Source organism: Dendrobates tinctorius, unplaced genomic scaffold (genome assembly GCF_039654945.1).
Source record: "Dendrobates tinctorius isolate UK_male_01 unplaced genomic scaffold, ASM3965494v1 ptg000014l, whole genome shotgun sequence".
Lineage (NCBI taxonomy): Eukaryota > Metazoa > Chordata > Amphibia > Anura > Dendrobatidae > Dendrobates > Dendrobates tinctorius.
The window spans coordinates 3,660,425-3,676,272 of record NW_027361682.1 but is presented as its reverse complement, the minus strand read 5'-3'; the positions used below and the strand labels follow the sequence as shown (position 1 = coordinate 3,676,272).

General features: G+C 45.4%; 2 protein-coding genes across 3 annotated transcripts in view; one reads left to right on the top strand and one right to left on the bottom strand.

Moving 5' to 3' along the window:
• LOC141073676 (uncharacterized) overlaps window positions 1–15,848 on the bottom strand; it is a 502,533-nt gene that overhangs the window by 197,676 nt on the left and 289,009 nt on the right. The window lies entirely within an intron of this gene.
• LOC141073880 (gastrula zinc finger protein XlCGF66.1-like) overlaps window positions 1,248–15,848 on the top strand; it is a 38,408-nt gene continuing 23,807 nt past the window's right edge. Inside the window, exons 1-6 of one of the 2 annotated variants that reach the window (XM_073561411.1) lie at window positions 1,248–1,360; window positions 1,585–1,734; window positions 1,864–2,043; window positions 2,126–2,249; window positions 2,333–2,430; window positions 8,002–8,092. In XM_073561411.1, coding sequence (XP_073417512.1) covers window positions 1,334–1,360; window positions 1,585–1,734; window positions 1,864–2,043; window positions 2,126–2,249; window positions 2,333–2,430; window positions 8,002–8,092 — 670 coding nt within the window. In that variant the 5' untranslated portion in view covers window positions 1,248–1,333. The other variant, XM_073561420.1, reaches the window with a different exon arrangement.

Sequence of the window (15,848 nt, the reverse complement as noted above, 5' to 3'; positions counted from 1 at the left end):
AGGGGTCATTCATCCGTATTACACATGTAAAATACGGACCGTATTTTGCGTCGGTTAGTGTGACCCCGGCCTTAGGCTGAGGGCAGACGGACTTTTTAGCCCTGCGGATTTTTCCGCGCAGAATGGAAGAAATCCGCAGGTCAAATGACCTGCATTTTTCCTGTGGATTTCTTCCATTTTTCATGCGGTTTTCTTGCGGTTTTTGTGCGGTTTTCCAATGCGGTTCTCCCCCTGCGGATTAGGAGACAGGGGAGGTGGAAAACCGCACAAAAGAAGTAACATGCTGCGGATTTTGTACCACAGGAAAACCGCGCGGTAAAATCCGCAGCGTCTGCACAGCGGTTTTTTTTTTCATTGATTTTAAGACTACTGTACATCACAATGCGGATATGCAATGTTTCTGCGCGGTAAAATCCGCTGCGGATCCGCTGCAAATCTGCATCGTGTGTACACATCCTTACCCTCACCCACAAAGCACTCCATGGCTCAGCACCACCCTACATCTCCTCCCTTGTCTCAGCCTACCACCCTACCCGTGCCCTCCGTTCTGCTGATGACCTGAGGTTAACATCTTCAATAATCAGAACCTCCCACTCCCATCTCCAAGACCTTTCACGTGCTGCGCCAATTCTTTGGAATGCACTACCCAGGTTAATATGATTAATCCCCACAGTTTTAAGCGTGCCCTAAAAACGCATTTATTCAGATTGGCCTATCGCCTCAACGCATTAATCTAAATATCCCTGTGTGGCTCATTCAAAATATTTTACCATAACCAGGTTCCTCACATCATGTTCTCACATGCTTTATGCATTTAATAGCCCTCTGTGTCTGTACTGTTACTTATTTAGACTGTTAACTGGTTCATGCAGCAACAGGAACACCCGATTCTTACACTATGGCTGGTCCAAACAATAAAAGCAATTGTTACCATCCACCTTTCGTGTCTCCTCCTTTTTCCTTCATTCCTCTTGGTATCTGTTTTGATCTATGTGTTTATTGCTATGCTGTAATGTCTATTGTCTGTACAAGTCCCCTCTATAATGTAAAGTGCTGTGGAATATGTTGGCGCTATAGAAATAAAATTATTATTATTATTATTATTATTTATCACAGGCTCAGCACTGAGGGGGTTAATGTCCCCTGCCCCCTGTGCCCAGTAATGGGGAATCTCCAGCACCTACCTCCACCTGCAGAGCCGCACACCACATATATGGCTGCTCTGTGCGCACAGAACCTGGGATGAGGTCATAGTCATGTGATCAGTTACATGTAGGGGAGGAGCGACAGACTCTTCATCATCCCAGGTCCTGTGCGCACAGAACAGCCATATATGTGGTGTGCGGCTCTGCAGGTGGAGGTAGGTGCTGGAGATTCCCCATTACTGGGGGCAGGGGACATTAACCCCCTCAGTGCTGAGCCTGGGATAAATCTCTGTGTGTGACTATAATGGGACTGTGTGTTATACCGGGGGCAGGACGGGGCCATGACTGGATGTAGTGATCATGTGAAGCCGGTAACAGCTCCGGAGATTTCTTACATGGGATCTTTATGATGTTACATCGTCATCTTCTCCCCATTCAGGTCCCTACAATATCGGATCCTCTCAGTGGAGATCTTCTATATAAGAGAATTCTCCTGAGTGACCCTACAAGGATGGATAGGGACAGGGACAAGATGGCGGAGAGGATATTACACCTCACCCTAGAGATCCTCTTCCGGCTTACTGGAGAGGTGAGAGATTCTGATGACGTCACATTACATCATTCTTATCTATTGGAATAACAGATGGCTAGAACTGGAGAGGTGAGGACTCTGGGATTGTCTGTAGTGAGGTTTATTAATGTGTCTCTCCATAACCAGGATTACACAGTAGTGAAGAAGACCTCTAGTGAGCGCTGTCAGGCCCCTGTGTCTGAGGGATGGGGAAGACCCCTGAGCCCAATCATGGGGCCTCCACCTCACCCCCTGATACATGAGGACATCAATGACCAGAAGATCCTAGAACTCACCTACAAGATGATTGCACTGCTGACTGGAGAGGTGACACTGCTGGGAATGCTGGGACATTACACAGTAACGCTATGGAGGGATCGGGGGATGACGGTATCATTGTATGTGTCAGGTTCCTATAAGGTGTCAGGATGTCACCGTCTATTTCTCCATGGAGGAGTGGGAGTATTTAGAAGGACACAAAGATCTGTACAAGGACGTCATGATGGAGGTTCCCCAGCCCCTCACATCACCAGGTAATAGACAGGACTAAATACACACGGCCTATAATTATCTGTATGTAAAGAATGAATTCAGTCCCTGTATGTGTTTCCTCCAGTTCAATCCAGTGAGAGGACAACACCAGAGAGATGTCCCCGTCCTCTTCTTCCACAGGACTGTAAACAAGAAGATCCCAATGTTCCTCAGGATCATCAGGTAGATGGAGAGAAGGCGTCATGAGATCTCCCCTATGATGTGTAGAAGCTGTGAAGGTCTTGTGCTCAGTCTTATTTTATCTACCAGTATTATACACTGAATGGCCAATTTATTACAGACACTGGCACTTTCCTGATTAAAACTTTCTTGTATTAAAATTAGACCCATGATCCCGGAGTGCAGCAGAAAAGTAAGTGTCAGTTTCAATGTGAATGTACAAATTTTGTTGCACCATGGAATGATGCTGGGAGAGTCAGAACTTGGTACAAACAGTATGGATCCTTGTATCCTTCTCTTTAGGTGACAATATTTTAGGCAGCTGGAGGTTTGGTAACAGTATGGGGATTTGTAGTATGTGCAAAAAGCTAAGCGATCCAATGCAGTACTAAATGGGTGTCTCTAATAATGTGGCCATTCAGTGTATGTTATACACTTGGTGGGATGACAGGATAAAGCTGATCACAGACATTAGATGTCTGGATTTTCTCAAAATTTTCTATTTATGGTGTCATGTTGTGACTGTACGTGATTTAAGGAAAGGGGCCCTGAACCGTCCCTAGGACTGGGGCCCTATCTATCCCTGCTCCCAAAAGTACCTCTAAAGTTGAGGAGGTTTGGTCCACCAGCCTTACTGTTGTTCTGTTATTCCATAAGCTGTCCCCTCCCCTTCCCCCAGGAGGCCTGGGACAGAAATGCTAGTGTACCAACATGTAAGACAGACAGGGATAACAGAAAGCAACAAACATACAAACACTCACCAAAGGTAGAGAGGTATATAGGTATGAGTAGGACTGTACAAACCAAATGGGAATAGGACAATGAGGAAAGCATACACTCCAGTAGCAACAACAATCTTCAATTCAGCACAGCATCCCCAAGGAGCTAGGAAGCAAAGCTTTCACTGGCAAGAAAGAGAAGGTCTTACCAGATTTTATGGGGGGGAAATGACCAGGTCAGGAGCAGCTGTGACATAGAGCTGCAAGGTTCTAACCAGAATAGAAAGGTTCATTAACCTCTTCAGCACCAAAAGAACTTAAATCCATTTAATATGAAACACACAGTGGCGGATATACCGCATGTGCAACCGGTACGGCTGCACTGGGGCCCGGAGGGGGGGTGGGCCTGCAGGGCGGCTAATAATGACGGCAATCTGGCCTGTTTATCTGGCTCCGGGGGGGCCCCTCTCCAGATTACCCATTGTGCGGCCGGCAGGGAGAGATCCCTGCAGCTCTGCTACCTGCAAGAGAAAATGGCAGCGGAGCAGAGCTGCAGCGATCCATCCTGCTTCCTGCTCGCGCTTCCTGTCTCACACAGCAGTCAGCAGCACGGCTGGAGATGACATCATCATTCAGCACCGCGGCTTTGTCAGTGAGAGGAAGCTGCCAGCGACGGTGATGCTGCGGCTGCAGGAGAGCGTGCAGAGAGGTGCTGTGTGTGTGCGTGTGTGTGTAGCACTACGGGAGAATGTGCAGAGAGGTGAATGGTGCTGTGTTTGTGTGTGTGTGTAGGTGGAGGAGAGGGCAGTGATGGGGGTGACAGAGAGTGCAATGATGGGGTGGTGGGGGAGAAAGCAGTGATGGAGGTGGTGGAAAGGGCAATAATGAGGGTGGTGGGGGAGGAGGAAATGATGGAGGTGGTGGAATGGGCAATGATGAAGGAGGTGGTGGAATGGGCAATGATGGAGGTGGTGAAAAGGACAATAATAGGGGTGGTGGGGAGGAGAAAAGGATGGAGATGGAGAATGGGCAATGATGGGGTGGTGCGGGAAAGGACAATAATGGTGGTGGTGGAGAGGGCAATGATCGGGATGGTCAGGGAGGAGGAAATTATGGAGGTCGTGGAATGGGGGTGGTGGGGAGAAGACAATGATGGTGGCAGTAGGAAGGACAATGATGGGGATGGTGAGGGAGGAAGAAATGATGGAGGTGGTGGAATGGGTAATGATGAGGGTGGTGTGGGAGAAGACAATGATGGTGGCAGTGGAAAGGACAATGATGGGGGTAGTATGGAAGGAGGCAATGATGGAGGTGGTGGAAAGGGCAGTGATGGAGAGTGCAATGCTGAGGGTGGTAGGGGAGAAAGCAATGATGGGGGTGGTGTGGGAGGAGGCAATGATGAAGGTGGTGGTGGTGAAGGCAATGATGGAGGTAGTGGAAAGGACAATGATGGTGGAAAGGGCAATGATGGTGGTAAGGACAATGATGGTAGTGTGGGAGGAGGAAATTATGGAGGTGGTAGAATGGTCAATGAGGGGGGGTGCTAGGGGAGAAGGCAATGATGGAGGTGGTGGAATGGACAATAATAGGGTGGTAGGGGAGAAAGCAATGATGGAGGTGGTGAAGTGGGCAATGATGGGGTGGGGATGAGGACAATAATGGGATGCGGGGAGAGGACGGCAGGAAAGTGGGATTTATAATGGATTTAGGAACAGGGAGGGTCGAGGAAGACTTTATTATCACTTATTATGTCTAACACATTCCCTTAGTATAAAGTGTACTCACTTATACATAGCACAGCCCCTTAGTATATAGGGTACTCACTTATTATGTATAGCACAGTCCCTGAGTATATAGTGCACTTGCTTATTATGTATAGCGCCATCCCTCAGTATATAGTGTAGTCACTTTTTATGTATAGCACAGTGACTTAGTATATAGTGTACTCACTTATGTCTAACACAGTCCCTTAGTCTATAGTGTACTCACTTATTATGTATAACACCATCCTTAGTTATGGAGGAGTCGGTGACCAGACTACCAGTCCATCAGCTCCTCCATTAGAAAAGAAGCTTTCCCATGCTCCATCAGCCATCATTGCATTATACATCTAACAAGACAGGACAGTAAGTAATAAGGGACTGTATAATAAGGGACGACAATATACATAATAAAGGAGACTATGTAATATATATATGTATGTGTGTGTGTGTGTGGCTCTATATACAGGGTGGTCCAAAAGTAGGTGGACAGTATGTGTAATAGGGTTATGAAGGGGGAGAGTTATCAAACATGGTGTAAAGTGAAACTGACTCAGTTGCCCTTAGCAACCAATCAGATTCCACTTTTCATTCCTCATAGACTCTTTGGAAAATGAAAGGAGGAATCTGATTGGTTGCTAAGGGCAACTGAGTCAGTTTCACAGATCCAGTTTTCACAGATAAATCTCCCCCAAATCTGTTTTCTTTTCAGATAATTCAGATAACCCATAATGGCAAATAATTTAAATACAGATCAAAGAAAATGGATTTTAAAAGAGTATTGGAAATCTCAAAATGCTGAAACAGTTAGAGCAAATTGGGTTGAAAATTTTGTTACTCAAGCCCCAAAGAGACAAACCATTTACCGCATTTGTGACAAATTCGATGCCACTGGCTCAATCCTTAATGCTCCAAAAACTGGACGACCCAAAACAGCCTGTACAGAAAATAAGAAACAACTTGTTGCTGAAACATTTGTTCAGAGACCAAAAAAGTCCACCAGAAGAGTCTCTTTAGAATTGGGAATTTCACGAGCTTCCATCATGCGAATCCTGAAATCTACTGGGTGGAAAGCTTATCGTCCACGTCTAATTCATGGGTTATTGGAGGAAGATCCAGACAGGCGGCTGCAATGTAGTGAGATTATGCTTAACAAAACTGAAGAAAATCCAGTAATTTTAGATAACATTATGTGGAGTGATGAAGCTTCTTTCAAGTTATCTGGTCATACTAACAGACATAATTGTATTTACTGGTATAATGAGAACATGCATTTAACATTAGAGCAACAACTAAATGAGCCTGGTGTCAATGTTTGGGGTCGTATTTCACGTTTTGGTGTTTTTGGACCTTTTTTTTAATTTATTTATTTTTTTTTTTTGATGGAACAGTCACAGGAGATAAGTATCTCAAAATTCTAATGAATCAAGTTGTTCCCCAGTTACAGCAACAACCTAATTCAATGACCTTTATTTCCAACAAGATGGGGCCCCTCCACATTATTCAAGAGTAGTCCGCGAGTATCTTGATGAAACATTTCCTAATAAATGGATTGGCCGAAGAGGCCCACTTGATTGGCCGGCACGTTCACCAGACTTGACCCCAATGGATTTTTTCTTTTGGGGGAGTACTCAAGGACAAAGTTTATAGTCAAAAACCAAAAAGTGTCAGTGATTTGAAAAATTACATAAGAGATGCATTTCAAGAAATTAATACCCAAAGAGACTTGTGCAAAAATGTTTGTCGAAGCGTAAGAGGCCGACTTCAAAGCTGTGCAAATTGTGATGGAAAACAGTTTGAGCACCTGCGCTGATAAAATTTAGGGCTTTTGTATTATTGTTCAGAATAAAATTTAATTGTCAATGTTATGCTTGTGTTGGTAAATATAATTTTATATATAAACCAAAATAAATGTTATTATTTTCTGTCCACCTACTTTTGGACCACCCTGTGTATATATATATATATATATATATATATATATATATGTATGTGTGTATATATATATATATGTAGCTTTGTCGTCATAAAAGGAGGGGGGCCCAGACACATTTCTTGCACAGGGGCCCCAAGCTGTCAGTGTCCGCCCCTGGAAACACAAACACACAGGCTAAATGGAAGTGTCATGATCCAGGAAAGGGTTTCGCTTTGGCCCATCCTGGTCTGATTGGGGGTTAATTGTTCCGCCTCTCCCTGGCAAAGGGCGGCTATTTAATGCTCACTGGACCTAGGTCCGGTGTCAGTTATACTCCTGCCCTCGGCTGAGTTAGTTAACCTTGTGCGTATGTGTGCCTTGTGCCTGATATCTTGCTTGTTTGGTTTTGATCCGGTTCTGTCCCTGTTACGAGTTCTGCCTGTCCCTCTTGTACTGCGCTACCTCTCGTGTATGACTATCTGCTTGTGACCCGACTTCTCTCTGCTCGTCCCCTTGGTACCGCGTCGCTCTCTTGTGTATGACCTTTGACTTTGTCTGACCTCCCGTCTGTTTACCCCTCCTGTACCTCGCTGTCCGTACTGTGAACAACCTCCGTTTTGCCTGACTCTGAGTTTGCTGTCTTCTTTGAAAGCAGGATGCTAAGCCCCGCCCCCTTGCAGTCACATGACTGTAGGTCCCGTGCCAGCTTGCTAAACTTCATCACTAAGGTCCTGTGCACCTATACTTTTCGGCTATTCTGGTTCCCAGGGGTCCCTACAGTGCGGGTGAGTCCCTGCTCAGCGGAGGCTGTACGCCGGCGCTGTCAGGATCCTGATACTGCGGCTCTGAAGTACGCACCTACTCGGCTGCTGCCCGCTCCACAGGTATCTTTGAGCACAGTTCGCTTTACTCAGGACACGCGCACTGGCTCAGTGAGCAAGTTCAGTGCGGTGTTCCTGATAGGAAGATCTGCGATTCACAGTACATAGTGATTTTCTAACCCCAAATCTCCCAGGAGGACGTGATCCGCTCGTGACATAGGGAGACTGTTGGTTACAATTACAAGCCTACTACTGCCGTCAGTTTTGACCGTCATGTTCATTTGTGATCTTTTCTGTTCTTCTAAATCATTTCAACAAACGTCTTCATCTCTCTGTGACTTTTACAATCTTTGTTTCAGGGTGAAGATCTGCCCCATATTAATACTACAGGGACATATGTGAGGGGTGATGAGCGGTGTAAGGAGGAGATTCCTACAGATAACAGCACTGGTGAGTAGTGACCACTAAATGCAGAGAAGTCGCAGGTATTACTCAGTTACTGCTTGTAGAATTATGATGCAAGTTTTAGAGTTTGATTATGTCGTTTTTTTATGTGCATTTTGCTGACAGAAAGATTTAGTAATTAAACAGAAAACATTATTTTTAATGTTTTTTTAATGAACGCATGTTGGATGCCCCATTTTCATTATTAATAATAACATCTCACAAGAAATGTACCCTTGAATGCCATGGAGTTGTCAGCCATGCATGTTGGCTAGGGTTGGACTCAGAAGCTGTAAGTATGTTTCAGAAAACCTCCAGTTCCTCAGGACGAGGTTTTGGGGGATATTTAGAATTAAGATTTGTTAAGGTTAATACGTCACTTTTTTTGACTTGTTAAAAACCTTCCTTCTGTGTAAGAATACACTATGGAAAATAACATGTACTTATGACTCCATCCCTGCTGCCAAGCTTAAGGCTTGTTCAAAGTCCACCTTTTTTATTATGCAAATTATTTCTTCATAATCTATATTACCGTACATTGTTGCATAGGTTGAAAAAAGAGACCCATCAAGTACAACCTTTCTCCACCAATTGTACATTTTGTCACTAAGTTAACCATAACTCACAATGTTATATGTATTTAGTAAATACTGTAAGGAGTAGAAAAAGATGAATTATTGCCAAAATGATTATTTTGTTTTTGGGCTATTAAGTGGTTCATGCAATGAGTAAAAACATATTCTGAAACTTGTCTGTACTTTCTAGCAGTGATGGATGGATTTTAATTGATCTCTATATAAAAGTGAATGTGTGTGTATCACCAACCAATCACGAAGCATCTTTCTTTTCACCAGTGATGTTTAAAAGAAGCTGGGCTGTGATTGGTTGCTATGAGCAACAGTTTTCCTTGCAACCAATCACTAAGCATCTCTCATTTCACCAGAGCTGGTTAAAAGAAGCTGAGCTGTGATTGGTTGCTATGAGCAAGTTTTCTTACTTGACAACACCTCAGCAGACACTGACATGTTAGGAGAAATATAGCATCCCTGGGAACATAAGCTCCCAGCCATTGTCTGCCCCCCAGAAAGGAGCAGAGAGCACATGACAGAAATGAATCCCTCCCTCTCTGCCCATATCCCATCACACATCCTTCATCCCATAGTCACATCTTCCTTCTTAAAGGGATCTCCCGTATGGAATTTAGGGCAAATCCCTCAGTGCTCTGATACTGACCCCAGGCCTCTCTTAAAGGGATCATTGGTATGGAAGTTAGGGCAAATCCATCCAGCGCTTTGGTTTTGACCCCAGGCCACTCTTAAAGGGATCCCCGGTATGGACATTAGGACCGTTCCACTCAGCGCTGTGGTTCTGATTCCAGGCTGACGGGATGATGTGGGATATTAGGGGTAGTAGTCCGGTGGCTCTGGCTGATGGGATGATGTGGGATATTAGGGGTAGTAGTCCAGTGGGTCTGGCTGATGGGATGATGTGGGATATTAGTGGTAGTTGTCCAGTGGCTCTGGCTGACGGGATGATGTGGGATATTAGGGGTAGTAGTCTGGTGGCTCTGGCTGACAGGATGATGTGGGATATTAGGGGTAGTAGTCCGATGGCTCTGGCTGACGGGACGATGTGGGATATTAGGGGTAGTAGTCCGGTGGCTCTGGCTGACAGGATGATGTAGGATATTAGGGGTAGTCCGGTGGCTTTGACGGGATAATGTGGGATATTAGTAGTCCGGTGGCTCTGGCTGACGGGACGATGTGGGATATTAGGGGTAGTAGTCCAGTAGCTCTGGCTGACGGGATGATGTGGGATATTATAGTGAATGTGGCTATGCGGAGTAGGCAGGGCTATACACTCAGCTTTATATATATATATATATATATATATATACATATCTCTCAATCCAAGGAAAAAAAGAAGCATCCGGCACTGTCCCTGGGAAAGAAATACCCGCAAAGCTGCTTATAACCGCTATTTGTTATAACTAACCGTAGTTAGTTACCATGCCCGGGCAGCGCCGGGCTCTTCAGCTAGTATTCAATAAGCATGTATTTTAAGGACCGTTTTGATTGATTATTTTACCTTTTCGTATCAAGCATTCTTGTTATGTTGTTTTAGTTTGCTATATTTTTTTGCTTCAATTAAAGTATTATATGAGTAATCTGGTCCAAGATTTTTTGCCTATGATTCCATCATGAGATGCCAATAAACTGCCATGACAGCCAAGGGCCTTGAAGGCACCACCATCTTGGTACTCATAAGTATCCTGGTCTGTAGCTGTGTTTCATAGCAGAATGCTATTTTCACTATGTAGTGCAATACTGAAGTATCTAAGTAAGTTATACTAAGCAATCACATGATCAGGATTCCTATGGGGTCTAAAAGTTAATGAAAACGGACTCTAAAGGTTTTTAAAAGTATTATATAAAAAAAACTAAAATAAATGAAAAAAGTAAGCATATTTGGTATCGCCAGTTCCGTAAGAGTATGAATTATTAAAGGGAACCTGTCACTCCCCCCCCCCGGGCATTTTTAAGTAAAATAGCCACTTTCAGCAGCACTAAGGCTGCATTCTGTGAAGGTGGTTCTTATGTTTCTGACCCCTAGTAATGCCAAAATACAGTCTTTTATAAATTCCCCGCCATACCTCCTGTGTGTCCATGAGGTGTGTTTTCTCCCCCGGTGTCCAACGTCTTACAGCTGTCCATCATCCCCCTCTTGTGTTGTTGTGCCACCTCCTCTGCTCCTTACATGCCCGGCTCCTGCGCTCTGCCAACAGTTCTCGGGCATGCGCTGTGTGCGCTGCCCGGGAACTGACATCATGCCTTCATGTAATGCTCTCTCGCCGCGAGGCCCAAGATCACGCCCCGCTGTGTTATGATATATTCACACTGCGGGGCTGGGTATCTGGCACCTGCGCAGAGAGATCCTGCGTGTGGGAGCTCAGTTCATTAGACGCTGCCGAGGGAGGAAACAGGGGGAGGGGGAGATAGATGCTTACTGCGCAGGCGGCAGATACCCAGCCCCATAGTGTGAATACATCATAACACACAGCGGGATGAGATCTGGGGCCTCGCGGCGAGAGAGCATGAAGGCATGATGTCAGTTCCCGTGCAGCGCACGGCGCATGCCCGAGAACTGTTGGCAGAGCGCAGGCGCCGGGCATGTAAGAAGCAAAGGAGGCCGCACCACATCGCAAGAGCGGGATGATGGACGGCTTAGTGCTGCTGAAGGTGGCTCTTTTACTTAAAAATGCCCAGGGGGGTGACAGGTTCCCTTTTAAAATACAACATCGTTTAACCGGTAAAAAGATGCAGCCATATGTTTTTAACTACGTTCTGCATTTTTATAAACCATTAAAATATATCAAAGAAAACAAGTTTGGCATTACCGTAATCATACTGACCTGAAGAGCCACTTTTTACCTTCCACTGAGCAACGTAAAAATTAAACTCCCAAAAATGGTGGAATTGCCTTTTTTCCATAATTTCAATCCACTTGGAATTTGTTTCCTGTTTTCCACTACATGATGGTAAAATAAATGCTATCATACTTTACTACAACTTGTCCAGTAAAATCACAAGCCTTTCTGAGACTGCATCGACAGAAAAATAAAAAACTTATGGCTTTTGGAAGACAGGGAGGAAAAAATGAGCGTGCAAAAAAAAAACAAAAATAAAATCATCACCATCAAAAGGGGTTTAACGTTTACACAGATGACATCTCTAGAGACGTATGAAGCTGAGAATATTCCAACCACTGAGGATCTTCCAGCAATAAAGAAATAGTAAATCTACCATGTTGTTGCTCGGAGTAAAGGATGAAGATTAAAATAAAATTTACGATGGAAAAGTACAAATTTGTTTTTGTAATCTCTAGAAAATTGATCAGATAAATTTTCTTTGGGTTCAGTAGCGGACGATGGTGATAAAGCTTTAGCAGTAAAGAAACTTCCAAAGTTGGCCACCTCATTGTCCATCTGAGAGAAACAATGACTTGATCCATCTCCCAGTCTCTCTGTCCATCTTAATGGTATTCGTCAGTTATTCAGTCATGATTATGCTTACCCCTGCACAGTGAAGTGAATTATGTCCAAAACAGACAGCAGGTTACCGAATTGTGGTACCCTGGTACCCGTTCTACTTCTTTTGAATGAGGCAGTTGTCGTGTGGCAGTAGATATGTTCCATTGTCTCAGAATTAGTTTTGAAAACTCTGAGTTAGAAAATGTAATACATTGGATTTGTATACTGACACCGCATAAATGTGCTTTGCTGCCATCTAATGGCTAATGTGTGTATATTGAAGTTAAGTGATTATTCTCCTCACAACAAGCTGGCTGAGGGAGCAAACACTACTGCTTCCATCATTGTTTTCCATGCGAGTCCACGCTGAGGGGACATCTTTCTCCACATAATCTCCTAACAAAGGAATGAAGACTCATCCTGTCAGAAGAGATACAGCTGCACATGTGCTCTCCTGCATGCTGGTTATTCTGTTTGCTTCTACCCAGGACCAGATCCACATTGCAGCCACGCCACTGACTTTGCTTAACCTACACCCTGCGATAGGGAACGGTAGGCTCGAAACTGTGAGTACTTCCATACGGTAGTGTGTTTCCACAGACAGCCAATCTGTGAAGGTCCCTCCATCAGTGTAATATTTCTCAGACTGCGCATAGCACTTCCTCTAATAGCAAGTGAAGAGAACTCTGCTACAGTCGCCCTGAGAGGCCATAACTACGCTTGTCTCATGAGGAGAGAATCATTACTTCTAGATGCACAATATACTGTGAACTTTGCCATAAAGAGAGAGACTATACCCTTTTAACTCTTTCAGTAAAATTGTTATGTTTACAAGTTCACCTGCGTATCTGGCTGCTTGAGATTGCACAAACGCCACGGGCGCTCCAAAACTTGTACCCACACACCACCGCTACAGGAGTGCCCCCGGGGTTGTCCTGTACCATCCAAAAGTGCCACCTCCTGCTATTGACAATTGTTGTGGACACGAGGGAAGTGTTGAGGAGTCCAGCGACCCACTTCAGCTACTGTGAAATCATTATCTGCTAAGAGTGGGACTATATTCCCCAGCTGGCCCTTCTGCAACATCTGGCGCCTCCCCAGTGGCTCACCACAATTTTTGGTGTCACGAACAGGATTCATCTTTGTGTCTATATCAGAGACTCTGTCCGATTGTGAGAAGTCACCTCAGCATCTACATCATGAATGAACCCAGCTACAACAGCCACGCTACAAGGGGGATCCACACACCTTCAGGGACTTCCATGATAAGTTGCTGGCTCTCTTTCTGCAAGTGCAATTCTGCTGGGTCAGCTTGAGGGTGCTGCTTCCAGGGAAGTTTGATCCTGGCCCCCATCAGAGAAGAGAACGCCTGAACAAATCCTTACAAAATTAAAGGATGCCTTAAAAGTTACATCCATCTCTGAGGTCAAAATGAGATTCTTTGCATTGCAAGATGACAACAACCTGGTGAGACCCTACGGGACTATGCTCTATCCCTCCAAGAGGCTTTCTCCGCTGTTCTACACGTTGACCCCCGTGAAAGTGAGGACTCTGACAAAATCCTGATAGACTGCTTCATAGAGGGGGCGGGTTCTGAACTGTCTCAGAGCCAACTAGGGCTGCCACTAGGAATTTCGGGGCCCCATACTGGCAAAATTTTCGGGGCCCCCTTGAGACTCCGCCCAGGCTCCACCCAGTCCCGCCTCCACCCCTCAAACTGTCCACAGTCCCACCGCTCTCTCTTGGAAAAACTCTACTTCTCACTTATCACACATTAACAGTTCCCATCACCAGATCACACATATAGTCGGCAGCTTTTGCTTTGGACAAAAGATTTTTTTAAGCCGCCACCATAACAGGGTAGACACTTTTGGCCAGGCCCTACTCTACTGTAACCTATTAAATATTTATTAAAATATGCAATACGCTTTAGGTATATTTCTATTTATTTTTCAATTTTTAAAATTACCAATAATATCACATACAAGGAACAAATACCGCTACACCATGACCAGACCACATATTACTACCATAGTGACCGAATAATATCACATGCAAGGAACAAATACCACCGCACCATGACGAGACCACATATTACCACCAGATGGTGACTGAATACTACAATACTGATCATTAATAAAAAAAATAATACTATCACCGTAAGTGGCATTATACACAGGAGATCTGTATTTAGTATGCAGCGTCTGTGTACAGGTAATATATTGATCAATGACATTATACACAGGAGCTCTGTATATAATGTACAGGTAACACAGTGATCACTGGTGACATTATACACAGGACCTCTGTATATATATATAGTATACAGTGTATAGTGTCAGTGTACAGGTAACACACTAACTCACCAGTGATGTCTCTAGGTGAAGTCCTTCATCCTTGCTTTTCATTCATCCAGCACAGATTGCCATCACGTCTTCCAGCCAGGACTAGTCTCTGCAGGAAATAACACGGTTATCTAGAGCTCCGCTTGCAGAACACATTACTTATTTTTTCCCAACTTCTACATTACACCACATGAAGAAAAAAAGGCGACATAGTGTCGCTCTGCACAGTAGCAGGACGGCCCCCCCATTTAAAACAGTATCCTCAAAAAATTAAATACATCACTGCAGTAATAATATCCCTTAATTTGCCCCTATGGTAATAATACCCCCCATCCTGGCCCCCGTGTGTCTCATTCCTGGCTTCAGCCATATGTTCTCCCATCCCGCCCTCATGAGTATCCATTGTGCCCCCATATGATCTCCATCGCATCCATCCTGCCCCATAATCCTGTGCGATCTGTCTCCAATCATGCCCTGTATCTGCACTCTGCCCCCATGTTCAGCACTCTGCCCCCATGTTCAGCACTCTGCCCCCATGTTCAGCACTCTGCCCCCATGTCCAGCACTCTGCCCCGATGTCCAGCATTCTGCCCCCATGTCCAGCATTCTGCCCCCATGTCCAGCATTCTGCCCCCATGTCCAGCATTCTGCCCCCATGTCCAGCATTCTGCCCCATATCCAGCATTCTGCCCCATATCCAGCATTCTGCCCCATGTCCAGCATTCTACCCCAGCACCTAGCATTCTGCCCCATGTTCAGCATTCTGCCCCCATGTTCAGCATTCTGCCCCCATGTCCAGCATTCTGCCCCCATGTCCAGCATTCTGCCCCATGTCCAGCATTCTGCCCCCATGTCTAGTATCCTGCCCCATGTCCAGTATTCTGCCCCCAGTCCAGTATTCTGCCCCCAGTCCAGCATTCTGCCCCCAGTCCAGCATTCTGCCCCCAGTCCAGCATTCTGCCCCATGTCCAGCATTCTGCCCCAGTGCCCAGCATCCTGCCCTAGTCCAGCATTCTGCCCCCATGTCCAGCATTCTGCCCCATGTCCAGCATTCTGCCCCATGTCCAGCATTCTGCCCCAGTCCAACATTCTTCCCCCATGTCCAGCATTCTGCCCCATGTTCAGCATTTTGCCCCACAGCCAGCATTCTGCCCCAGTCCAGCATTCTGCCCCAGTCCAGCATTCTGCCCCATATCCAGCATTCTGCCCCATGTCCAGCATTCTGCCCCATGTCCAGCATTCTGCCCCAGTCCAACATTCTTCCCCCATGTCCAGCATTCTGCCCCATGTTCAGCATTTTGCCCCACAGCCAGCATTCTGCCCCAGTCCAGCATTCTGCCCCAGTCCAGCATTCTGCCCCATGTCCAGCATTCTGCCCCATGTCCAG